Source organism: Anser cygnoides, chromosome 3 (genome assembly GCF_040182565.1).
Source record: "Anser cygnoides isolate HZ-2024a breed goose chromosome 3, Taihu_goose_T2T_genome, whole genome shotgun sequence".
In the NCBI taxonomy this organism is placed as follows: domain Eukaryota; kingdom Metazoa; phylum Chordata; class Aves; order Anseriformes; family Anatidae; genus Anser; species Anser cygnoides.
This window is the reverse complement of record NC_089875.1, coordinates 13632984-13658801: the sequence shown is the minus strand read 5'-3', so window position 1 is coordinate 13658801 and position 25818 is coordinate 13632984. Positions and strand designations below refer to the sequence as shown.

General features: G+C 44.3%; 2 protein-coding genes across 8 annotated transcripts in view; both read right to left on the bottom strand.

Annotated features, from left to right (window-relative positions):
• ATL2 (atlastin GTPase 2) overlaps window positions 1–13142 on the bottom strand; it is a 55632-nt gene extending 42490 nt beyond the window's left edge. The window contains exon 1 of one of the 7 annotated variants that reach the window (XM_066995495.1): window positions 13100–13142. In XM_066995495.1, the coding sequence (XP_066851596.1) occupies window positions 13100–13127 (28 nt within the window). In that variant the 5' untranslated portion in view covers window positions 13128–13142. Of the gene's footprint in view, window positions 1–209; window positions 431–13099 lie in introns of those variants that run through there. The other 6 variants (XM_013196154.3, XM_013196161.3, XM_013196156.3 and 3 more) reach the window with 6 other exon arrangements.
• Window positions 13143–14072: 930 nt separating this feature from the next.
• The window catches only part of HNRNPLL (heterogeneous nuclear ribonucleoprotein L like), a 29796-nt gene continuing 18050 nt past the window's right edge, over window positions 14073–25818 (bottom strand). The window contains exons 7-13 of the mRNA XM_066995497.1: window positions 22693–22764; window positions 21076–21293; window positions 20789–20910; window positions 20171–20372; window positions 19216–19273; window positions 19001–19099; window positions 14073–17384 (exon numbers count right to left, since the gene is read on the bottom strand). Coding sequence (XP_066851598.1) covers window positions 17329–17384; window positions 19001–19099; window positions 19216–19273; window positions 20171–20372; window positions 20789–20910; window positions 21076–21293; window positions 22693–22764 — 827 coding nt within the window. The 3' untranslated portion in view covers window positions 14073–17328. The remainder of the gene's footprint in view (window positions 17385–19000; window positions 19100–19215; window positions 19274–20170; window positions 20373–20788; window positions 20911–21075; window positions 21294–22692; window positions 22765–25818) is intronic.

Here is a 25818-nt window from a genome sequence, read left to right as displayed (position 1 = left end):
TTGTCACGTCACCAGAGAGTGCTCAGCACAGCCCTGAGCTTGTAGCTACATGCGTGTTTGCTGTGGTGTGTAGCAAGCACATGACTTAAGGTTTGCCCAGGCAAAGCCAAGGCAGGGCTCAGCACATATCCATACCAGGTTGGATACCTTCAGCTCTGCGCGAGCATAGAAATACAGGACACCACCCCTACCTGGGCAAAGCAGCTTACCTGCAGAGAGCTCTGAGGAAGCAGAGAGGCTGTTGGGAACAAAACAGGAGTTGGGAAGAGGAAGAAAAAACAATTTACCAAATCTCCTGAACCTGCAGCTGTCCTGCATGCTTAAAGGAGACACCGTTTTAGCTGGCAGCAGCACATGTGCTCAAGAGACACAGAGCAGCCCCTCGCATACCACTCATTTATAGCAAGCTGAGTGGGAGACACGTCCCATCTCCCCCGGTGATGACTCAAGAGCTGCTCCTCTGGGGAGGAAGGATGAAATAACGTTGAATTTTAGCTGTTGTCAGAGCAGCTCAGAGCGTGTTGCTAGGCACCAGCTGCAGGAATTGCCTGCAGGTGCTTTCGCACGAGGGGCTGGGCCAGTTTACTGCCCCCCCAACACAAAACTGGGATTGCAGGCTGAGCGCCAAACACCTTTGAAGCGAGGCATAATCCATTTCCAGCCTGAGAGAGTTGTTGCACAATCTCCCCAGGATTAAGGGGTTTAAATCAAGGGTCTGTGGCACAACCAGGGGAAGGGCTGTGGGAAGGCTCCAGAGCAATGCTCTGCATCGTGATAGTGCTTAGAGAGGCTCTGCTCCCTTCTCTGGGGCGGTAGCAATCCTGCAGGTGCAAATGGAGAGGAAGTCTTCTCCTCTGTCCTGCCTTGTCTTCCCTTATCAGGGTGATTGAAGTTTTCAGAGGATTGAATAACTAAGTGGTTTACTTCTGCTGGGGGAAATGAAGATCTCTAACCAGCTGAAGCTTTCATGTGCAAACATTTACTCAAACTAGCTCCTATCATTTGGCTCTGTATAAACACGGTGCAATCTCCACCTCGCTGTTACGCAAGAGCATAATGAGATGCGGCCACCTCCAAAGCCTGGGCTCGATACTGACTCTTACAGAGGGTGCAGCGCTGCTAACAGAGCGCTAACACACCTGCAACCCCCTGGGCTGCCCACTGCTGAAGGAGATGCCTACAGACAGCACGCTGCCCCTTGCCTTGCCCAGAGGCTGTGTCTGCCTGCAGGTTTGTGACCTGCCCGTGTGCAGGTCAGTGACACCAGCCTGGGAGTGGGGAGTGCGTACACACAGGTCAAATGCCAGCATGATGAAATGTTTTTCCACAAAAGTTTTAAACTGGTTTGTTTTTTTGTTTGGTTGTTTTTTTTTTTTCACCTGTCCTGGACCTTTCTATGTACCTGGGAGTTCAGGTCGCTTTGGTGGCCTTTCCAATGGCTCCTTGGCCCTGCAAAGCCAACACAAAGACTTATCCACGTGCCTGGACTCTAGCTCCCAAACCTCTTGTCCTAGAAAAAGAGGAATTGCTCCAGCTGTCACTGCAATGCCCATCAAACAGAAATAATCAGTGAACCAGTAGGGCCTCCCCCCAGGGCATGGAGCTGTTCTGCTCTGCTGATAAAAAACAGCGAGGCACTTGGCTCAAGAAAAGGAGAGCCCAGTGGTGCCTACGCGGTGGGCGATACCATGCTTCAGTCCACACTGCTGGTGCTTTTTCAGCATAAAAAGGTCACGTTACCAGAGCCGATTTGGGATGAGGGAAAGTACTCCACCATCACAGGAGCATCGGCATCAATTTAGGGTCTCGTTTGGCAAAAATGCTTGAGTAGACGTTTTATTATTTAATGTAGTGCAGTGAGACGGATTACTTATTGTGCTGCCCTTGGAGCTTAACTGATCTTTCACATCACAAGCTAACTCCTCCTCTCCAGGGCAAAGCACCACTGGGTTGTACTGATTCGAGTAAAGCGGTGCAGCTTTACACCCGGGGAGGGTATTTTGCATTGAGCCCTGCGCAGGCAGACTTGGCTCCCGGTTGTTTGCAGGACTGAATATGATTGCCCCGGTGTACAAAGGGTGCTAATTACACAGCCGAGTTTATTTGCATCCTTCACAGCTACGTGACTGGGGCTCTGCTGGGCGAGATTTACAGGTCCCACAAGGAGGCGGGTGGTTCATTCCCAGGGTTTCACATGGTTTCTTCCAGTGCAGGTCCAGACTAGCTGCGGGAGAGATGAGTTTTGCTTAAAAGAGGGATTCTGCTGTGAGTTCCCACGGCTCAAAAAAAGCTGAGGTGCAGCTCAGCCACAGCCCACCCTGCCCCGCCTGGCTTCTCCCCCAGGTGGGAGAAGATTTGGGCTATCATAGGCTGCCTCACCAAGGACACAGGTAGCAAAGCCCAAGCCTCAAAGATGGGGTAGTCATCAGCAGGAGCTTGTGTGAGACCTCGTGGTGGCAGCGCCTGGGTCTCTGGCGATCAGAGGTTCTTCCACCAGCACCGTGGGCTTAGGAGGGGAAAGGGCTGGCTCCCACATTCTGCCCTGAGCCAGGCTTGGATGTGGGGCACAATCCTTAACACAGCGATGAAACTGCCTGAATTCAACCTCTGGCATCAAATCAAAGCCCGGGGCTGAGTCTAGACGTGAAGCACCAGACCAGCTCTGCCATCGGCATTTCCAGATTCAGGCCAACCTAGGCCAAGCCTAGGACACAAAGCAGAACGTGCTGCTTAAATCCACCTGGATTAACGTGTGAATTTAATTAGATCGAATCTACTCTCCATAAAAACTAGTTTACCCTCTAGAAAATGGTGTTTAGTCTTTCTCCAAGCCCATTTCAATGTACCTGAGCAGGAGGCCTGCACCACGGCCGTGGGCAATTGCAATGAAACAGGCAGTCGAGTTTTAGCAGTACCCAGAGGATGGGGTGAGAGCAAGGTCCTGTTGCCTTTGGCTTTATGCCAGACTGACGCAGAGGTTGTCCTGCCCCAAAACTCCTCTGTAACGCAGGAGAGAGTGGGGAGGGCAGAGCATGGGCAAGGCACAGTCACAGGGGCTGGTACCTATGGGCCCCAGTCCTGCTCGCCGGCTTGCTCCAACACCACCAAAGTGCACGTGTCCTCGCAGAAGAGCACAGTGCAAGTTTTTTGCTGGGGACTGTTCTTTGAGAGTGTGTCTGGGTCCTCCAGGAAGACAACTTTTCCAGAAGTAAAATGGACTCAGGCGCTGTCCTCGCTCTGTGCACCGGGTCAGCCACAAAAGGCCAGTGTGAGAGCGGCTTTCATCACATTGAGGCAGTTTGACAAAAGAAGGCTCCAATGGCTTATCACAGGAAAAAAACATAAGAAGATTTGGAAATAATAGTCAGGGGGCTGTCATCTATTTTGAGCAGATAAGTAACGTTAGCTTTGGAGAAAGAGAAATACAGAGATGAAGCATTTTACTCCTTACCTGATTCTCCCCACCCCGGGTAAATGCATCCTGGCTGTAGTAGAGGGTTAGCTGCCCAAACTCAAATTCGTTGGAGATCCCAGGATTGAGTTACAATCATTTGATCTCAGCTTAAACAGTGGATGAGCACCACAAAGGATAGCTTAAAACATTTGGAAAGGTGTTAAAAGAAAAGCAAGCAGGATTAAACAGCAAAATAGCTGCGTTAAGCCGGAATGCCTCCCTGGATCACACGAAACCGGGCACCGAAGAACCTGCCAGCAGAGACAGATGAGCACACAACGTGCCACAGCTTTGTGGCACTTGGGCGGTGAGGAGTGCAGCGTAAAGGAAAAGCAGGGCAGCCTGCTGTCGGGGCAGGTGAGCTGCGTGTGTGGCACGAGTGATCTGCCCCACAGCAGCCTCCGGGACGGAGCAGAAGGGACCGCAGGGAACCCAGCTCATGGCTCCCGTCTGCTTTGTGAGCAGCGCTGTGGGAAGAGAGGGGCACCGGGGCTGCCACGTGGCTGTCGCTCCAGGTGAGGGGTGCTTGGCATCGTCCCCAGCCCAATTGCTCCCACATCAGCTTTGGCCTCTGGTTCCTGGGCCAGTTCTCAGCATGGTTGAATCTTCTGGGCCTTGGTGCAGGGAGAGGCAGAGCAGGAACAGGCAAAACCAAGAAGCTTTGAGCATCATTCCTCCACCGCCCCGACGCTGTTCTGTGCCTGTCAGTGCAGGATTTGGGGGGCACAACACAAGTGAGGGATAACTCGAGCTTCCTTCGTGCCATCCAGTCATCCCCCACTGTCTCCATTTCCCGTCTACCCTCTGAGCTGAAAACAACAAGAACTCACCCTGCCCTGCGCCAATTTGTTGCTCTCGTGTTGAGCTGCTCTCCCTCACCCTCAGGGGAGCACGGCCACCTGCCAAATATCCTTCTGAGGAAGAAAATACCCAGCTAAAATAGGCTAACTAGCTGTAAATGCATGCTAGAGGAAGGCAACCTCAAGGCAGCAAGGCACGGGCTCACAGCACGGCGCGGCCGCTCCCCAGCTTTGCTCTGGGTGCTTTCCCTGTGCCACCAGCCCAGCCTCTCCCTGGGCTTGGCCTCCATTTCCTAGAACAAATCATCACAGCTCCCTCGAGACACCGCTTGTTTGCAGCCAACATAGATCATCCCTAGCCCTTCCTACAGGGTTCCCGGTGTCCTCCACGTGCCTTTTTCAGCTATTTTGTTCTGCAGCATCTTTGAAATCATTTGTACAGGGCTGTTAACCCAGTCCCAGGTGGGCAGCAGTGCCCAAAATTGGTGACTTGAGAGCGTGACAGTGGTAAGCACTGGTAAGCACTGCGTGGGGGGGCTCATCCCCACCCAGAGAGGTTTGTGTGGGGTGGCCCCAGCCCCAGCTTTATCTTCACCACAGCTTTATGAGATGCAGAGAGCAGCTCCCTGCCGCAAACATCGCGACGCTGGGTTTGCAAAGAGGTCGTGGCGTTGTGAGCCTGGTGCGCCCCTCATCAAAAAGCACCTGGCAACAGGGAACCGCAGGGCAGCAGCGAGGACAGGCCTGATCATGGGATGCCCCAAAGCATGTAACTTCTTTTCCTGCTTCTTGCCCGGGGTACGGCAGTCCCGCAAAGCACAGCCTGTTTTCCAGGCAGCTCCACTGCCAGCTGCAGCCACCTGGCAGGCACAGCGGCCCCGGACGATTATTTAACAGCGGATTGTATAACAGACATTACATTTCTGTCCCTGACCTCAGCCCTGGGACATCTCCCACCCGGAAAACTTCCAGTCTAATCTTTCAGACCTGGGGGGAGCAGCCTTGGGCATCTGACACCATCCCTCAGATGATCAGGGGGGAACCGGCTGGCTCTGGGCTGCCTCGCACACCCCAGATGCATGGGAAGGAGGAGAGGAGGGAACTTAACACCCCACCACAAGCCCAGGGGTGGAGACTGCTGGTTTAGACCCATCTCATCCTGCAATCAATGAAAACCAGGTTCTTCTAAAGCCTTATTTGAACAGATGCAACAAGGAGCTTGTTTCTGAGCTCGGCTTCAGCCTGTCCCAGCTCTTGGTGCCTGCAGGCAGCTCCCCACAGGATGTGTGTGCAGCAGCCGGGCGGATGGAGAGAACCCGCCAGGGCTACCAGGCTGGTCAAGGCCAGGAGTCACCACCTGCAGGGAGCAGTGAAGATATCTGGCTGTTAGTGGAAGGAGAGGGGCTCGGGAGGATTTAGCAAGAGCCCGTGGTTCTTTGGGAGGCAGGTACAGGGAGGATGGGGCCAGTCTTCCCGAGAGGTCAAGACAGTATAACATGAGGTGACAGGCAGAGATTGCAGCCCTGCTGGTTCAGGCAGGGCATTAGGAAAACTCCCCCAGAAGGATGGCGCAGCCCTGGGACGCGTGCCCAGAGAGGAGGGGTCTCCATCCTCGACATTTTCAAGCCCTAGCTCCCCAAAGCCCCCGCTGCTCTGCCCCAGCCCTGGCGATAGTCCCGCTCTAAGGGTGGGCTGGATGAGAGACGTCAACAGGCCCCTTCCCACCAGCACTGCTGTCGGTATACCATAGAGCAGGTGGCAAACGTACACAAACCAAGCTGAAAACAGCCTTCTGCCTTTAGCCATACACACCAACTTACATCAAACACTGTTCGTACAACCTCCAAAGGTGTACCTGCTCAGGGATGCAGCCCACAGAGGGGTTTGCAGCAGCCGGAGCCTGAGGTCGCAGTTTACAGCAAAACAGCCCCACAAAAAAAAAAAAAAAAAAAAAAGGTTCAAAAGGCAAAATCTGTTACACAAAATCCATGACTCTTTCCACAGCTGGGCAAGGGAGCCAGCTGCTGCAATGTAATTAAGTCCAACCATTAATCAAGGGGCCTAAAAGGCACGATGCTCTCTGAGGAGCAGGGCACTGCACTACCGAGCCTGAGGTCTGTGCCTGCCGGCTCGAGGAGATGCCTTAGAGGTAGGCAGCACAAGCCATCCATGCTTTCAAAGAAGTGGGGTGGTTCTCTAACGCAGAAAGCTTTTTGGCTGTTTCAAAGCCAAACTGCCCTCTCCCCTTGGGTTAAATCTCAGCTGGAGGAAGCAGCAGCGCCTTGCTAGGAGGGGTTTGATTGTGCAGAGCTGGTTTGTTTCATTTACAGGCCGCAGGGAACCGCTTTAGGGCTGGTCCTTGGATCTTAAAAGCTTCGTGTACATGCCTGGTGCTTTGCATGGCGAGAAGGTTCAGCGAGTCACAGCTGTCGGAGGGGTCCTGGCACGGGGAAGGTGCAGGACCCGTGCCTCACTCCAGCCAGCAGGAGAAATGTCACCGTGTTCAGGGCCTCGCCTGACCCTCTGGGGACGGGGCTGCTGGCAGCTTCCCTTTGCCTTTCTGCTTACTCCTGTCCCCAGCAAGACAGCTCCAAAGCACCAGGGCAGCTTGTGCAAGAGGCAACGCGGAGCCTGGAGGTGGAGGACTGCTAGAAATGCCAAACTGAGCTTCCCTCCCCCAGGAGTTACAAAATCCATGGCCAAGGTTAAGCACTGTGAAAGACCTCTGGACTGGGGCTGCCTCTTAAGGAGCACGTGCCCTGGCCTGCAAGGAAGGAGCACAGGCAAAAGGAAAACAAAATAAAACACCAAATAAAGCAAATCCAGAAGGAAAGGAGAGCAGGGGAGAGACCAGGCTGAAGGCAGGGAGGGCGATGGCACAACCAGACCAAGGTGCTCAGGTATTCACCACATTACATAGTTGCTGCGTGACTAACACTGTTCACCTTCTGAAACCTGTCTGAAGTCAGTTTCTGTTACCTTTAACGAGGACAGAAACCAACAAGAAGGCAGACACCTTCCCAAAATAACCAACGTGGGTTATGTCACACCCAATTGTTTTCGTTTGGCTATATGCTACCTGGCTCCAACGTTGCAGCTGGCCCTGGTCTTTTCCAGGAGCAAAGGCAGCCCAAAGGAAGCCAGGGAAGGGGCCGGAGCTCGACAGCAAACAGCTGCTGAGACCAAGCCTTGGCCAGGCTCCCGCTGTGACCCAAGGCAGCCTCCACCAGCATGCACACTCCTCCCTCGCCAGCCTCTCCCTTCCACAGCCCATCGTGATGATGCAGCCTAATGCCTCTTTGCTAAACCTCTTTGCATTTATTTAACAAATACTCCTCTGAGGTCCCACGCCATTGCATCTGGTCACTGGATCCTTTGCCATTCTGTCCCCCCGTGGAAGTGAACCCATTTGTCTTGCATTTGTTCTTCTTAAGGCAGGCTGACGTTTATCCACTTTCACTGAAGCATCAAGGGCATTTGCACACGTCTGGAAGCATATCAGCTCCCTCAAGGAAAAGGGATGAAATATCCTCCCTCGCCTGGTAGATTAAATTGCTTACACAAGTGGAATCAAATCCAGGTTTCTGGGTTATCTAGTGGAGCTCTTTTGCAATGCTGCTTTTTAGGAGAGGGGTTGCAGAGACGTCTCAACTCACACCCCAGAGCTGGCAAGGCTGCAGCAGAGATTCAGACATGGAGTTTTCCAACGCGGATGTTTCTGGATAACCCAGGGAGAATTCCCAGGGCGAGGATGGGTTTCTGCAGGAACAACTGCACACACCACCCTCTCCAAAGCGTAGCCGTGATCAGCAACGCGTGGGCTTGCTGCCCTTGGCACACTCCTGTGGTCTCTCTTCGCTCACAGATGTCTCGGCAAACTGCCCCGCACGAGCTGGAGTGGCTGTCCTGGCAAATAACAGAGTCCTGACTCAAGCAGCTGGGAGTTCCTGCACACATCTAGCTTCGTACATCCCTGTGGTGATACAGCACAGGGACTACAGAAGAGCATCCTGTGACCTCGAGCAGCCTACAAGCACAAAGCAAAGGCAGCATAAAAGCTACCCAAGACAGGGCTTGTGTAAGGTGCTACCATCCCCAGCCCAGCCACCAGCCTTTGGCTGCAGACCCCTGCCCACAGCTGAAGTGCTGGGGAGAGGTGGGTGCACATTCCCCAGCACTGAACTTGGAGCAAAGGGACCCGAATTCCTTGCTGCCACCTGCTGTCCCCTGCCAGCAGGGCAGGGCCCTGCCCCGCTGCCCTCCACAAGGCACCAGAGACCCCAAAGGCTGGCCTGTAGGCCCAGAGACACAAGAACGGGAACTTTCCTTCCTAATCCTCCTGGTCACATGCTCCGAAAGTGCATTTGATGGAGTTGTCAAGTTTGAATCTTGTGTTAAGATTATCACAAAAGGTTGCCAGACCTGAAAAGGGCATTTTATCTGCAATTCCTCAGCCAAAGGAGGCTGACAAGATGCCATACGTGCATATATAATTCAGAAGCAACTTCCAGTCATGTAGATAGCACGGGCTGGGCTGTGCCTAGCACAGAGGGAATTCAGAACTATACACTGAAAGCCATTTTTGCATCTTCTTTATTAAACATGGTACCATTTATTTGTAGGTAGAACTAGAGGCCCTGAAAGCAGCCAGGAGAAGGGTGAGGCACACAAGTCCGTAATGGGAGGCCCGTAGAGAAGTAGCCACAAAATGTCATTGTAGCAACAGCCCCTCCTCCTTCACTGCCCTCCCTTCCTCACTTCTACCAGGTTCCTGGCAGAAATCAGCAAGTCCTCGCCCACACAGCCCATGCAGGGACAGGTTCAGGCTGCGCCTGCTCCCCACACCAGAACGACCAGTCCAGTAGCATTCCCTGAGGTGCCCTGGGCCTCCCTGACCTGAGATAATTGTACTGCCAGGAGGGCAAGCAGCCTGGCTGTGCCTGTGAGGACCAGCGCACTTGTGAAGGTCCAGCAAGCTGCACAGGCGTGCTGAAGGGGCGAGCTGCTCCTTCACTAGCAAACCAGGGAGAACTGGCAGGAAAACTACAGGGATGCCAAAGACCTGGGGACTCCTGTTTTCAAGCCAGGTGAGCCCAAAGCTGGCTAAAAAACACACTGAAAAAAATTCAGTTTTACAGCAGTCAGCGCTCCAGCCACCCATCTGATCAAAACCCAACTGGCTTTGCTCCAAAGGCTTCTCTCCTTTCCATTCCAACAGCACAGACGTGTGTGGCTGTTGTGCACTGACTGCTGGCACAGCCTCGAGCCAGAGGCACGATGGCGTTTCTCTTGGTCAGCCCCCTGCTAGCAGGGCAGATAAGAGCAGTAGTTCCCAGGTGAATGCAGTATCAGCCTCTTAGAAACCCACCGTTTCCTTAGATCTCAGCAGCGAAACTTGCTCTGCCCTTGGAAGGGACACAAAGCAAACACACTTGTTATCAGCTTGGTGTTGGCGCTGCATAGCCCCAGCTACAGAGCTGGCTCAGGGTTAGTGGTTGTGTTTTGCTACACAGACTCCTCGCAGAGCTGCAAGGACAGGCGTGGACAAGTTCCTGTGCTACTGGTGAAACTAGGAGCTCTGGGCCATTTCTTATGGCTTTGCTGCACCCTTTTTGGCTCATGAGCTAACCATCTGGCTGGCAGGCCTCAGCCCAACCCTTGCACATGACTCAAAGCAGGCATGGAAGAGGTTGACGCTGTTGGAAACACTGATTTTCATGGTGTTTAATAGGAACCAAGCCGATACAGGGGTACAGGCAGCCACGCCACGACTGGGGAAAGGGGAAACATTAACACCTGAGGAGGAGAATAAGAGAAGTAGCCAAAGTGCTTGCAAAATGGCTTAGAAGCAGCTCTGCCTGGTTAGTGACCGCTTCTAAAGCAGTTTACAGACTAGACCCTCACAAATAGTGGTCAGCTGTGAGCAGCGTGTCAGTAATACATCTCCTGCCAAGGCTGTTCTGACAGCAGAGTGCTACAAGCAAGCAGCAACTGTCCCCTTGGAAGACAAAGCCTGACCCCACCCACATACCAGAGATGAAATCATGCCAGCAAGGTTCCTGCTCCCTGCTCACTGTGAAAGGTTTATCCTTACCAGGATGCTCACTAGAAAGGTCCACAAGGGAGAGTTCCTGGAAAGCTCAGTCTGTTTTCAGCAGTGAGAAATGGAGGTTGCGCTGGCGGTCTCAGGACCAGTGCCACTGCTCACTCGCTGCCAGTCTAAAAGAATACGGTTAGCTTTTACTGTCCCTGCGTACCCGAATATGCCTGCTCTATTTCCTAAGAAGTTTCGGAATATGCAGAAAGCAAAGACAGATGAACAATCTTTCCTTGAAAGCTTTGGGAGATAAAAAGGAAGAGCTCATTTTTTTTTCTTTGTTTGTTTTTTTGTAATGACATGGTCATCAAGGATACAGATGGAGGTAAGGGCTGGGGCAGGTGAATGCAACACTCGAGCATGATTAGTTTGTTATGGGCTATGCCAGAAAAGCCATGGGGTCACACTTAACTGTGAACTTGGGGTCCATATCCCAGAAGACATGGGGAAGTATTATCACCTCATTTGTCTTCATGGAGGGAAACTCATCCTTTCGAATGTTAGGGTAGGTTTTCATTATTATTAGATAAAAGCAAGACTAGAGAGTATGTTATTCTGAAATGCTTTGAAATAAATCAATAGCACAGTCCTAACCTGAAATCCTGTCGTTAGTCCTTATTGCTTCGTATTAAGAAAAAAAAAAACACCACACACACAAAAAGGAAGCATTAGAGGCACAACAAAAATCTTTTAAAAAGGCAGACAACTTTAGCAACAAGAAGATGAAAAACCTGCAGAGAATTATTGGGCAAGATGAACATACTTAAGTATAACTAAAATATTTTGGTTTGAGCTATATCCTTAGAACTCAGGAATTTGTTTTTAATTTTAAAAGCCCCTCCCAAAAGAATAGGTAAGTAAGACGTGAAGGCTCAGTGAGTGGGACTCCTGCCTTAAACTAGTGAAGAGTTTTAGGTGACCACGTTTCAGCCAGCAGCTACACAGTAACTTCAAGACAGATTACCCAGGTCAGTGTCTGACCAGGCTGTTTCTCAGTCTCCTGAAGCCTCTGGTGAGGGTGCTTATCTGGAGCTCACTGATTTAATCTGATTTAGCAGTTTCAGTGCTGTGGTTAACAGAAGAGAAAATAGAAGCATAATCTATATTACATTCAAATCCCTGCATCAGCACTGTAAATTTAAAAAGGCCAGAAGTTTACACTTAGATTATAGGGAAATCATCGACTAACATGAATTGTGCTTCCTAAAACATCCAAAGCCTGTTGTTTTAAAAGGCTATGGGAGAGAAAATTAGTCCCATAGAGAGGAGTTTTAGTAAGCAAGCACCCCAACTAATAACTTCTAGGGGCTTAATGGATTGCTACCCACTTCAATTTGAATAGAGCACAAATATTTGCAACCTCATTTTCTTACTAGGTTAAAGAAGGATGAGCTCACTAATGGAGAGAGGAAACTGTGGCAGGAGAAAATAAACAGGTAATGGCTTACATGAAATTAAATAATTACATCTTGTACTCTGCAGCAACTGCTAACCTCAGCCATCCCCCATGCTACAAACCCACTGTAGTGTTATGTTCTGAATACTGCTATATGGCCCCTGCCAGGACCAATTTATATTCCTGGATGCTTTGGAAAAGAGGGTTAATTATCTTGCTTTTTCATGCTTTTTAAACATAGCTGCTGGCTCCCTGTCGCATTTCTGCAGTACTCATTCCCTTGCGTGAAGGCCCATTCAGGCTGCAGCTGCTCTACAAACACCAGAGAAGGAAAAAGTTAAATAAATCATGCCAGAAATTAAGACCTCACATCAGCAGCTGCAACATTCAAAAGGAAGAGCAGAGAACCTATCTAAATTAATGCGTGGCTCTAGCCCAGGGAGCCGGCAGTGAAAGGCCAGCACAGGAAGGCTTGGCATAGGACAGACACCAAGGCTTTCTGAACACAAGAAAAGGGACTGAAGTTATTTCCCTTAGAGGAACACAGCCAAAGCACTACTAATCCGGCTATGCTAGGTTCCTCCACATCCTGTGGGAATCACAGTTCATGGAGAAAGAAACCTTTTATTTTTAACGGGGAAAGAGTATTATGCATTAGGAGACTTAAAAGCACACAATATTTCTGTTCCATTAACTTGATTATACAAATGTCTAGGAATGGAAGCTCTTTACCTTTTACAAATCAGCTGCCGGACTTGGGGCCCTCACCATCCCCACTCCTGAACAGCTATTTGTTTCAGCTTACCTTCATCTCAGACTTTGTCCCCTGCCAGCTTTAGCAAAGAACCTGAATGGCATGCTAGAAATAATACCTTGCCACGTGAACACATCTGATCACCCCTCTCCACAAGTGCCAGTTTTAATGGTGCAACTGAGAACAAGGTATTATTTTACTAGCGACCTGGCACATCTAGGGTGAAACAGGTGAGGCAAAAAAAAAAAGAAAGCAAATCCCTTGGTTTACAGATGAAGAATGACACCAAGAATTTCTCAGCTCAGCTTTCCTTTGTGAATATTAGCATTTTTCCCAGTCCAGTTGACTCCCAGACAACTTATTACGGAAGCAGATGGGATGAGGGTAGATTAGTTTAAAACACGTGGTCTTAACAATTAAGAGGAAAAAATGGCATAAGCTAGAAGAAATGAAAGAAGTGCAAATAACCTCACTTCTAAGACAGGATGGCCTTTAAACACATGCAGCCACTTCATGTGGCAGCAGTTTAACATCCACCTCTCATCCTTGCCAGCACCCGAACCAGGAGACAAATGCCAGTCCAGTGAACTGTGCTCACCCCTTGTTCCTTTGTGCCTCCTTTCCATGGGTCTCACAGCAGCTGTTGTCTCTTGCTTAGACTGGATTGTCCACGCACTCTTGAATTCCACGACAAACCAGGTGAGACAATTTACTTCTAGCATGCTTTTATTCACTGAGGCCTTTCTTAGTCTTGGAACAACGCAACCTACAATACAGAACAGTATTGGCAGCGAACCAACACACCTGAAGCACTCTGGGGAGCACCAGACTGCAGCGGTGATGACAGATTTTCTTTTCTTTGGGACTGTTACTACCAGGGAATCTAAATCAAGATCTGTTTTGTTTAAGACTGACAGATTTTTGCATTTAGCCACATATACAGAGGGCAGTGTCAGCTCCTCTATGACACTACGCCAGGGTTTGGTCAGAGCATCAAACACGACAGCTGCAATATGTAATTACTGCAAGGCAAATCTTACAGCAGGACACTCCTAAGTTACCTTTGAGATTCCAGATCTGTGAAGGTGGAAGGCTCTCAGCTTCAGCACAGCTGCATCTAGTTTAAGGTCAATAATCAGAATAAGAATATTTTCTGCATCAAGAACTCCTCACAGAAAGTGGAGCCCATAACCAGGTTTTATTTTCCCATGCCTTCTTGCACACTATTTCTAGACAAGGCCATGCCAATGCAAACAAGGTTATTTTTAATACCACCTCTGTAATTGCCAAAAGGGAATAAACCAACAGATTGGGTAGACATAAAAAGTTGGAGTATCCAAAAATACCCGAGTAGCTACCAATGTAAGAATACAAGGTATTTTCAAAAGAAGACTCAAGAAAATCCAAAAGATATTTAAACACATCCCAGAAGCGGAAAAAGAAGTGAGCAAGTGTGTTTGTGTTCTCAGACTCCAATGTATTATTTAAAAGAAGAGACTGAATGTCTCCTGCTAAGACATCATAATATTCAAACAAATTCAAGCTCTGTTCACAAGGAAACACACAGCAGGAAAAGGAGCAAGTTGCATTTAATTACAATAGAGGGTTTCAGCCAGTTACAAGCCAGCTTACCCCAAACATCCCCTACTAAAAAGACAGAATTAGCAACATCACATTAAGTTGTATCATTCCCTTCATGAAGTAAAACACCCGAACATTTCCTGAATGGTTTCTTTTAAATCTTTTCTTATATCACGCTAGTGATACACACTATCTTGCTGTGGTGGTATAGAAAGTCAAAAAGCAACTCTTCCCAATTCTTGCATGTAAGGGGAAATGAGTACAAAGAAAGATTAGAGTATCATGAGAGAAGATGAACAGATCTCCACTTCAATGTATCATTTACTTCCAATGAAAGGTGATCAATTAGAAAAAATAACCTTTTTTTTTTTTAAACAGTGGAACAGACGTGAATATATTACAGCATGAATGCAAGCTGCTTGCAAGCAAGAAATATGCATAGCAGTGTTCACTATTTTGCATATATGGCTTATGCAAAAGGGACAGAAAAAACTGCATTGAGAGACCTTAGTACTTTAATTTTAATCTAACAAATACAGTAAATGGTAGGCTGCCAAATTGCACACAAACGTCACTCCCCTTGGAGCAACTTTTTACCTGCCCCACTGCTTTGGCTCTATTCTAAAGAGCAAGATTACAGGTGAACACAGACCTCGATTTTGAAAGGAGGAGACCAACCTCATTCCTCCCTGAGGACAGCTATCTATCCTTGCGGGCCCAGGAAATGACATCATTTTCTTTTTACAGCCGGAGACCAACAAGGAATTTTTCATGTTCTCAACTTTTACACGAAGAAGATGATTACTTTATGTAGGAAGAAGGTTAAACAATTTCTCAGTCTCTACTCTTTTCTTCCCCGCATGGCACAGGCTACTCGTTTTGCAAAACAGGGACTTCCAGTTGGTATCACGTCCTCTCAGGTACACCAAGAACTAGTCTGTTTTCGGTTTGATCTGAGCAGCCACAGGAAAGATGCTGTTCACCTGAGCATCTTAGGCACTGAATGCTGTGATCCACTGAGGATACAGAAACATTAAAGTGCTTTTTTTTCTTTTTCTTTTTTAAACCTGAATGCTCTTAGGGTCACATCCTACATCCCAAACTGGACCAACAGATAACGTACTATTTTTAATGCTTAACTGCAAACCACTTGACTTCTGAAACAACATTAATACAAATAGCAATGCAAGTTATGACAGAAGAAACTGGTTTCCACAGAACATTCAAGGTGATGGAAGAGAAATGAATGACTGGGAGAGACGTTTCACAATTAAACCACTAGGCAGCGCAGAACACTAGTACCCAGCACTTCTGTTGGCAAGTAGCTGGCTGTGGCACATAGCTTTCCAGGCTAGAGTTCTCTGGAAGCAGCTTCTGGGAGAAAAGCACTAAGGCTGAAAGAGCACTAGCAGTGCCACTACAGTGCAAGTCTGTTTGCCATCTTCCCGACTAGCGGCCGGTATTATTCCAAACCTTATGCAGAAAGAGTTGCCAAAGAGTAGCAGTCCTTCAGTTCCCAGTTCAGATGTATTAGAAGCCTGCTTTGAACTCCTGAAATACTCATTACCTGGAACATGAATAAAATGGAGGCAGACAGGATGAAAATGAATCATAGTTGATGGGAAAACCTGAAGAACAGCTGACATTTCCCCTGGTGTCATTACGTGTATTTGCCTTGAAATTAAAAACGGGGAAAATCTAGTCTGTATTTAAAAACATGTGCAATGCCCACAGTCTGTAAACATACTGCAACATACTTTCTCAAGGACAAGCATACTGCATTAATATAATTTTGCATAAAGGATGGATACGGATAAAATCCATAAAGACAGAATGAAGGACTTGTGTGGTAAAAGAAAATACCTGATGAAATAACTTATTTTGATCACTAAGAGCAGAACTAAAAGAGGCACTAGACACTTTGCTGCAAATTCAGGAAGGGGAACAAGCACAAGGCCTGGAACAAGAGCTCCCAGACTTCCTGCTTGGATTCCTATTTCTGGGGGCTGGGCCCAAACAAGATGCAACTTCAGCTCTAGAAGAGAGAACTGAGGTGCCGAAGTACTGGGACACAAATAAATCATTCTCCCCAAAGTGAAAGATTTCTCATCTCACTAGTTTCACATCACGTGATTAGGGTTATATTATCTGAACCCCACAGAGACAACCTCAGTTTAAGTGAGAGGCTAGTCAAGTCTATTAACCCTATCAATCCTTCCATCATTGTAACAAAAGTATAAGATAAATCGGACAAAAGCAAACATTGATGTAAGTATCCAGTGTAAATGAAATCAACAATCCAGGTATGGTGGGGCTTGCTTTTTGTTTTAACTTTTTCCACCACCTTAACTTCTATTGTGAATAATCTTCTGTTCTCATATATCCAACTTTTACCATTTAATAAGTCATAATAACTACTTAAAAAAAAATTCAAAAAGGATATGTTAAACACCAAGATTTAAATTTAAGTTATGGAAAATGAGGATGAACACACTGATACAAGCTTGCAATTTTAATTTTAAAAAGGCCCCTATGGTGGGACTAGCTATAGATGCCATCATGCTAATGCAAACTGAAAATAGTTTTTTTTTTTTAAAAAAAACCAAACACTATAAATAAGTATGAATTCACACCATACAGATGTACAATTAATAATTTTCTGTTAGCTTTGTCTGAACTATAAATCAAGTAAGTCTACACTACTAAAAATTCAGTATGTGCAACATTAACCTGATTAAAGCGCTTTATAAATACAAGCTTTTTAGAATTGCAACATACTTCACCACTTAACATACTGAAAAACAAGTTCTACATTTAAAATTCTGATGTAACAGTTCTATTTGTCAATTAAGACTACAAATGGAAAAATACTTGCTAATCTTTAACATTATCGAAAACGCAAATATACCTCAATTTTGTAAGAAAACAATCAACATTTTAAGGTCTGAATGGTACACTGCCTTGTTTACGCTACTGGTGTTTCCTTAGAGATCTGAAGATACTACACTAACGAAAGACAGACTTTGTAGTAAGCTTACAACATGTATTTCTTAGAGGCAAAAAGAAAAAAATCTGTTTAGTATTTTATGAAGGAACATCCATTTATTATAAAACAAGATAAAAGATATTAGAATTAAGTTGAAACAAGGCAACATTAGAGCAACCACTTTAGAGCTTTGTGAACGAAGTGTAGTTTCAAACTTGCAAATCAAGGTGAATGTAGCTCTTAACATGCAGTCCTCTTCTCTATAAATGCGATGAAGTAGAGAAGCAAAGCTTCAAGGTATAAGGGTTAGAGCCATCTGTCAGGAAACAACATGGAACATGCTCAGTAAAGTGCCCTGTGTATGGCTCTCCTGCTGATCAAGGAAATTGCCTTGCATAATCTGACAAATTTACCACTTCCGTAGGTGTAATGCTTCCCCCCAAACCCTCAACAGCCAGCAGACACCAGATGACCTGTAAGTAGGCGTTCTTTATAGTTTACCAGCATTTTTTACACATAAAAGCAAAGTGATGGGTCTGATCACAGGGAATGCAGACAGAATTCCAAATATCATACTATATACAAGAATGACTTTACCATTATTGCTGTCTGCCTTCCTAGAGTAGTGTTCAACAGACAATTTCAAAGGCAAATTGAATAAATATTTAACAAAGTCAGGACTTAGAATGTGGCATTTCTATCAGAGATAGAGTGACGCTGGACAGTACTTATGCATGTCTGATGGAAAAAAGAAAGAACAGTAGGACACCCAGGACTTCCCAGAAAGCCAAGCATAAGATAATCTCCCTTTACTTGGAAAGGCTGCCAAAACCCACAGCCAGCACACGGTACTCTAAGGTCAAGGAAGATGCATCAGCCAACCTTATTACAGCAAGTCTTAACAAATGGTCCTTATTTTAAAATACTGTCTTTTCCAGCAATAGCTGTATGTGATTACATACTAGGGTTTGCTTTTTTTTTTTTTTTTTAAATGTTGAAAGAGTAAATTCTGCTGTTGTCTAACATGATTCCAACCTGAGATATAAACGTGAAGTTGTGAACAGTATGGTATTACAAGTATCTTAAAGAAAAAAATCCTGCCCCTGAAATAATTTTAGTCCATTATTGAGAAGGTGCACAAAGGTGGGGTAGATAGGAAAGATTTAAGCTAGTGAAACTTGCCGGGCAGAGAAATTCTTAACAGCTTGGAGAAGGTAGCTTAAAATAATGTTAGGCACCAAGCTGAATTTAAAGTTATGTTGGTAAACACCTGGAACAATTCCATTTACTTCTGTAAACTGTCTTAATTGTCCAGTGCAGATCTGTCCCTCTGTGCATTTAATTAGCAGGTGAACTCGCTCTCCATTCTTAGTAGTTTGGCCTCCTTATTTAGTTGGCCTCCAAGTTTCCGATTTGAAAGTGAACCCGCTACAGGAGCACTGAACTCACAGCAGTAAGCTGTGCAACTTCCAAGAATCTTCTACCCAGTATTGCAAATTTCGCTGCACTAATTGAGAAAGATACAAAAAAGCTTTGGTAAGACGGTGTATGTTAGGTTTGATTTTGATGACAGTGGATTTTTCTGCCTTCCTTTTTGTGTCCCGAACTGCTTTACTTTTCCCCAACTTTCTGTAACTTCAAATTTGCAGAGTGTGTTTGGAGTTCTACAAGTTGACTCAAAAGCTAGGAAGAATTAGTGCCATTTAGATAGAGCTTAAACTACAGAGGACTATAGACACTGTACTAGATATATTTGTATACTGTAATATATATATATATATATACACACATACACGTAAAGCATATATACATGTAATGAAAATAATGCCATTTCTAGCTGCAGACTGAGCTGCTAAAGCTTTACGTTATACAAAGACAGTATAAACGTGAAAGAAAAAAGTGATAGCAGTAAGATCAGTAAAACTGACTTACTTGGGACTCTTATCTGGTAGTGATTAAGTACAGTGAGAGCTTCAACTGCATCTGTCTTACATTCCCATTCCAACAGACCAGAGAGTGTTTTGGCAGAGGCTGTCAAAATAAGAAACAAAAGAGAGGAGGGGGATCAATAAACTATTCCTGACAGTGCATGCTCTCATCAAAACTGGAACTCAAATAACCCCTCGAATAGGTCCAAGCTTACTTACGTTTTGGATCAAACACTTTGTATTTGATAAAGCTGAGAACTTCATGATCCTCACATAGCTGTCACAAAAATAAAATAAGATGTAAAACCCCAGCAAAAATGCACATAAACACATTAGCAAAAATTGTAAGCTCCTGGAACATATACAGAAAGGAAAATACTGACTCTTTATGAGAACTTCCAAGACTTTATGGCAAATGGATATTTAAGAATCATGTTTAAACTGGTAACTCTTTAGAATACCATTCCATAGACTGCAAAACAAGGCTCTGTATCCATGTTTTCCCAAACATTTTATAGGCGCAGTTTTTAGAATATAGGTATCGCTACCACCTCAAATATACATTTAAAAAACAAGCTGGTTTTGACATCTCCACTTCAATACAGTAGCTCAGAAGTTGTACATAAAAGCATATCACTCGTGAACCAGAATTAAATTTCAAGATGAAGCCTGAGGCACAAAAAAAAAAACAAAAATCACTGAACTGAAAAAGAATTACCACTGACTCCACTTCAGAGGCCCAGTATTACATATTTTAAGCATCCAATGTTTATTTAGGATGCAACTGTGCAAACTGTTCCATGTGCAAGCTTTTCTCCATTCGAAAACATCCTAGTAGTCATCAGAATAACCATCTCAGGGAGTCAGTAAACCTTTGTGGACTGCAATCTTAATTTTCATTGTATTTGGCTTTCTTTAACAAGTCTTTTTCTCACCCTCCACAAAAAAAAATTATTTCCAAGATTTCATTTCTCACTTTAAAAAGAGAATAATGCCAGAATAGTAAAAATATAGTGGCTTCCATAGAGAGAGGCTACAAAGCTATGTTAAGAACTAATTATCTCCCAGTTGCTATCCCCAAACTATCCCAGTTATTTCATTTTAAAAGTAGCACACCATAAAGCTAGGATAAGGCCCCCAAGCACTATTTGTCACAGTCATTGCAGCTGCCTACCTTCACAAACGTTTCTTCAGTTACGCACAGGGGAACATTATAATAATGCAGCACACAAGAGGGTGGTTGGATGATGTTTTTAGATGCTTGACCAGCACTGGTGAAACGATTATTCTTACTCATTGCGAAATCTTTGTAACTACTCGTGCCATCCTCCAGCTCAAATATCTGGCTTGGAACTACTGAATGCTGCTTGGAAACACTGGGATTTAAGGATATATAGTAAAAGATTTTTAAACAATCAAGATTTGCATACTTTGCATTATTGATTATTGATCTAGCCAGAACAGAGCTGACATTTCTTTACAACAATGTGAAATAGAACAAGACAAGTTGGATTTGATACCTTCCTTAATAACTGTAGAAGGGGTGGATAAGACACATTAGTCAATACAGCTTATTAACAACCAATCCATTAGCACCTATATACTTCATTAGTATGAGTTCACACTGAAATTGACAGCTGTCAAATTCACAAAAATATGTTGGAGTAAAATAATAGTTGTAAATTGGAAATCAGAACTCTAACAATGATAAAAGAACAACACGATACCCTGTCTTTGCAACCTCATTACATCTGCCCACTCTCAGACCATTAATCTTATAAAACATATTTACCAGACATTAAGTCTCTTTCCAAATAACTTGACATTGTTGAGATGTGTGACAGCTCTTTCTACAGCATACTCATCACCCATTTCAACCAGTGCTGTGCCTGGAATAGTCTTCATAAATTTCACCTAAGATAAATAAGGAAAAAAAAAGAGTGACACTGCAATGAACAGCCCCAATTAAGATTTTTACACACTGTCAGGAAATATTTTTAGACCGTCCCAGCCAGGCTTTCTCCAAAACAACTAAATCTACTGCAGTAGCTTCAAAGCTTCTACAAAATTATGCCTTACCTTCTCAATGTTTCCATACAAGCAGAACAGGTTGAAGACCCTTGAACAGTTCATCTTTAGCTGATGCAATCCACTAACCATGACAACTGACCCAGAAGGATTTCCACCGTGCATGTATGAGGAGGATGCCTGGGGCAATGGATAAGCAACAAGCTCTGGAGTGTCTCGAGATCCCATTCGGTAGCGGCTTGGTAATGGCAACAAGGGACCATGTGACCCTAAGGAGATGAAACATCATGTTATCAGATGGTTTGAAACAAGTTGCACTACTTAATCATGCATTAAATCCCACATACATAATGCATAATTAAAATGAGTGGGGAAAAAAAAAGGTTTATCGTGGTTTCCATTTATGTTTTTTCCAATTTAAAATAAAAAAGAGACCTCTTCTATCCACCTTAATATTCTAAACCTATTCTTATATCACCAGATAACAAGGGAGGAGCTGTTTCATGGTATTGTTTTTATGCACAAATGGAAAAAAACGGTATTTCAGTAATTATTTTAACGATAGCTTGAATTGAATTACAGGATATATTCCTTCAAAATTATCAGTTTTCCACCCAGTACTAATACAAAACGAAGATGATTTATTTTCCACTACCGGTGAAGTGACAGGTATCACTTTTTTCTTTTTAAACAAAGAGATGTTACTAGTATGCAATATTTTTCTTGTTTACAGAAAACACCAGTTTTAGACACAGGAGAGGATCCCTGTTCTTTTGAGACAATAAATATTGTTAAATTCACATAAGCTAAGTACAAAAGGGACCTTTTGCCTTTTTTTTCCCCCTCAGCAAAAAGCAGTAATGAGGAGGAGAAAGCAGTACAGGAGGAGAAAGCCACATTACTTAAGGTGGAAGTGTGCATCAGAAGAATGAAAAAAGAAGGCCAGTGAACAAGGCAGAACTCAAATTCTGGTGATTTGAGGAGCCTTTGGAAACAGTAGATAGAAGGTCAATCTACTTGGTGAAATAATACATTTGAAAAGAAAGATGCAAGACAAATCACATTGTATCTGACAGTTAAAACAGCAAATAATTGGAATAGTCATATCTAAACCCAGACATTAGTTTCTCAACCCTTAGGTCTTGATCCAAACCATGAAAATAATGGCAGATCTTCACTTCAGATAGCACTGGTAATAACTGCATCACTGTATAGAACTAATTCCAAAATATCATTCTTAAGTAGTCACATGGCTATACCTTTTCAGAACAAGTCACCACTTTGCACTCAAAGATATCATAGAGCTCTTGGTTGCATGAAACCACTGATGAAGCTATGCTGCCATTTTCTAGAAGAAAACAGCTTTCCCAGTGGTGATGTTATTTTCAATCCGTTGCTAGAGTGATGGCAACTGAGAGAAAACATTCTTCAAACGAACATATTAGTAGAGCCGGATGCCCTCCATAGAAGGTAGAGTTATGGCAATAAAGACTATAGATTTGAGTCCATCACTAGCATTTTTAGACCATGGACTGACAGCACCACATGTATAGAACAATAGGGAACTACTCACGCTGCAGAGGTCCACAGTTATGCACTGATTGACTATTTGGAATTCCACATAACACGTACAGAAATCAAAACCACCTGTCATGCTATGTTACTTACCATAACCATCATGTCTAAATGACGATGGGTGCTCTCCCAAAATAGCTTGCCTCTGGCGGCCCTTCCCTCTGTCTAACATATGGGAAGGGAAAGGAAACAGTTTACTATGGACAAGTATGCACATGATGTCTCCAGTTAAGACACAAAGCTTCTAGTTAAGAAGCAAAAATGTAATTTGAGTCCTTGTTAATTTTAAGCAATTTCTCATTCGTTATACATCTAAAACCACAAGGTATAGCCCTGGGACACCAAAATTAAAAGACTGTCATTTGTATAACAAATTCCACTTAAGCTGATTGGGGGCAGTGGCCAATGAGGAGATGCAGACATTTAAAGACTAAGGAAATACCCAATAGTTTTCCTAAACAGACAGCACACATTAGTATAGATAACACCATACAGCAGGATTTACCTATGTGTCTCTTAAAACAAATTTGAAATGCAGTACTTTTGAAAGACAGTACCTGAATCATAATATTAGCTTCAACAGCAACACATTTTCAAAGTGGGCTTCTTTCAAGAAGTTTCAGCATAAGCCAACAACAACCTGTATTACATGGTTTCATAATCAGTAAACAGAGAGCATTACATATGTGTACATTTATATTTACAGAACACCTACTGACTTATGGGCGTGCTGAAAGGATTGTACATTATTGCATTATCAGCAGCACATAACAGGTCAAGTGAAGAGAAACATTACTGAATAATGCGCTTAACCAACGGTCAATCCTTTAAGAAAACCCAGTTCTCTATGTCATAAAGTTAAGCAAGGGGTCTACATTACTGGAGGAAAGCAGTGCATCACAGTCAAAGCTGTATTTTCTAATCAGATACATGCTCCATGGCAAAGAAAAATATATTTCCAGACTTCTTTGTGGAAAGCATGGGGCAAGATATTTTTCAGCTTGAGATAGTTCCCAGGAAATTTAAGGGTGACTGCTGAAAATGACAATCCCAGCCCAATGCAGCTGGAGCTACTTCCCCTAAAGAACAAAAAATATTCATGACAGACAACACAACAGTGGGAGATGAAAGCATGCCCTTTCTGCTCAGGATTTCGAGAACACGTTCCAAATCAGACATTTACTTTGGCAATAAAGATTGAAAAGAGAACAGTGCTGACTGCCTTTGCCCATACAAAGCAAGGATTATTTTGGTCAAGTTATGTTTTTCCATTCCTTTTTCTGGTCATAGCTCTGTCGCTTTTAGCTCTGGAAAACAATTGGGCAGTCATATCAAATATTTTTAGCATTTAAACTGTATGTAGTAATCATCTTTCAGAAAATCAATTTCATCATTCCAGTCTATGGAAACTAAATCCTTTGAAAGTGTACACAGTAATAAGTGAAGGACTGTAGTTTCCAAATGAAGAATTCCAGGAGTTCATAGTTTGACAAATATTTCCTCCTGGTGGTGGAGCAGTCCACTACCCTCTCCTTTCCCCAGGCTTGTTCCTTCCTTGAACTAACTCTATTGTGCCAGTAGAAATATTTGTGCAAACAGGCAATGGAACATAAGAACTGATTTGTGTTAAAAATAAAGATTCTTTTCATTTAGCATTTACAATTTATTTTTATTTTGCTTTTTAAATCAGGTCCTTGAGTTGCTGAGTATACTGTTATTACCACCAAAAGAAATGTTCCAAACTACAGTTCGAACTCTCTGGCTAAAAGCCAGTAGAATACTAAAGGACAGGTGGATTTTTTTTTTTGGTTCAGTCTAATGCAATATGGGCTTAGAGCCCCAGGCACTTGTTAGGAAGCTTACTTAAGCACAGAAATACTCAGGGGAAGTAAGTCATTTGTTACCATAGAGAAAATAGTTCTTTAAAAAAAATCATTAACAAAACACATCTCCTCTGTGCCTTAAGTTTTTTGCCCCCCCCCTTTTTTTTTTAGTTGGCTTTGGTTTTTTTGGGGGGCCAGGGGGCATGAGGGACAGGGAAAATGCACGGGGGGAACAGAATGAAATCCTGAAAGGATGTATTAGCATGCCTGTCCTCAGAATGAAATTCCTCTGGACTAAAATCTTGTGTGGTGACGTCAGACAGCTACAGCTTGGGTCAGATTAAGTTCAAAACCTAAACAACACTGCTGCAAGAGCAAGTTGAAGCGTACATACCAGAACTCTCTCAAAACAAGTCCTGGGTTACTTCATGGACGTAATTGCTCTAGACACCTGCTTTCCTTTCAGTGTGTTCATTCAACAGTTTACATTCTCATTTTCCAAACAAATGGATGTGGGCCACAGTAAATGAAAAATCATGCTACGTAATACAAATATAATCATTTTTCACGTATGTGCAGTAGAGTGATATACACCAGAGAATGGCATTCAGAGTAACAAAAAAAAGGAAAACAAAAGAGTAGAGTGAGAATTCTTGAGAAAGAGCAAGCTATACCTATCAAGTTTTTCATTTTCCACTGTTGTTTTTTTGTTTTGTTTTTTTTTTTGTTTGTTTGTTTTTTGCTTGGGGAACACTTCGTTCATACAGCCATATTTGCAGACCAATTACATAATGCAATCACATGCACCATATTACAAGTCACCCTCCAAAGACCGCAATGATCAGAAGATACGAGGGTCATATTTATCTTTCAGATTTTCATATCCAATCCTTCATGATTTTTTCTTGTCCTTGAGTTTCTTCAAAGTTGCTTTTTGAACTCAGGAATTTGAGAAAAAAATTACACCCTCATACAAATAGTCATCATCTACAAGCTGCAACCAATACTGTAGCTCCCTTGTTAACTTTTTACAAGAACTTCATTCTGAAAATTCGAGCCCTAAGTTTTTAGTTGTACAACAGTTTTACAAGCCCAGCGTCTCAGCAGAATTACTCTGAAAGTGCGTGTCACTTGAGACAGCCAAAGCCCAGGCTCTCATACAGCCTTTGATAAGTAGATACTCTATCTTGGACATGTTGTCTTCACTTTTCTAACTTCACATTGCACACATTATTGTACATAAGTTACTCAACACTGCACTCAATAGTTACACATTATTTTTAAATAAACGCTTTACAGGAGTCAGGCTACACAGCAGTTTGTCTTTACATATATAGTCATAATTCCCACTGACATGAGTCAAGCTTTGGTAGTTTTTACAGCTGAGTACTTAAGA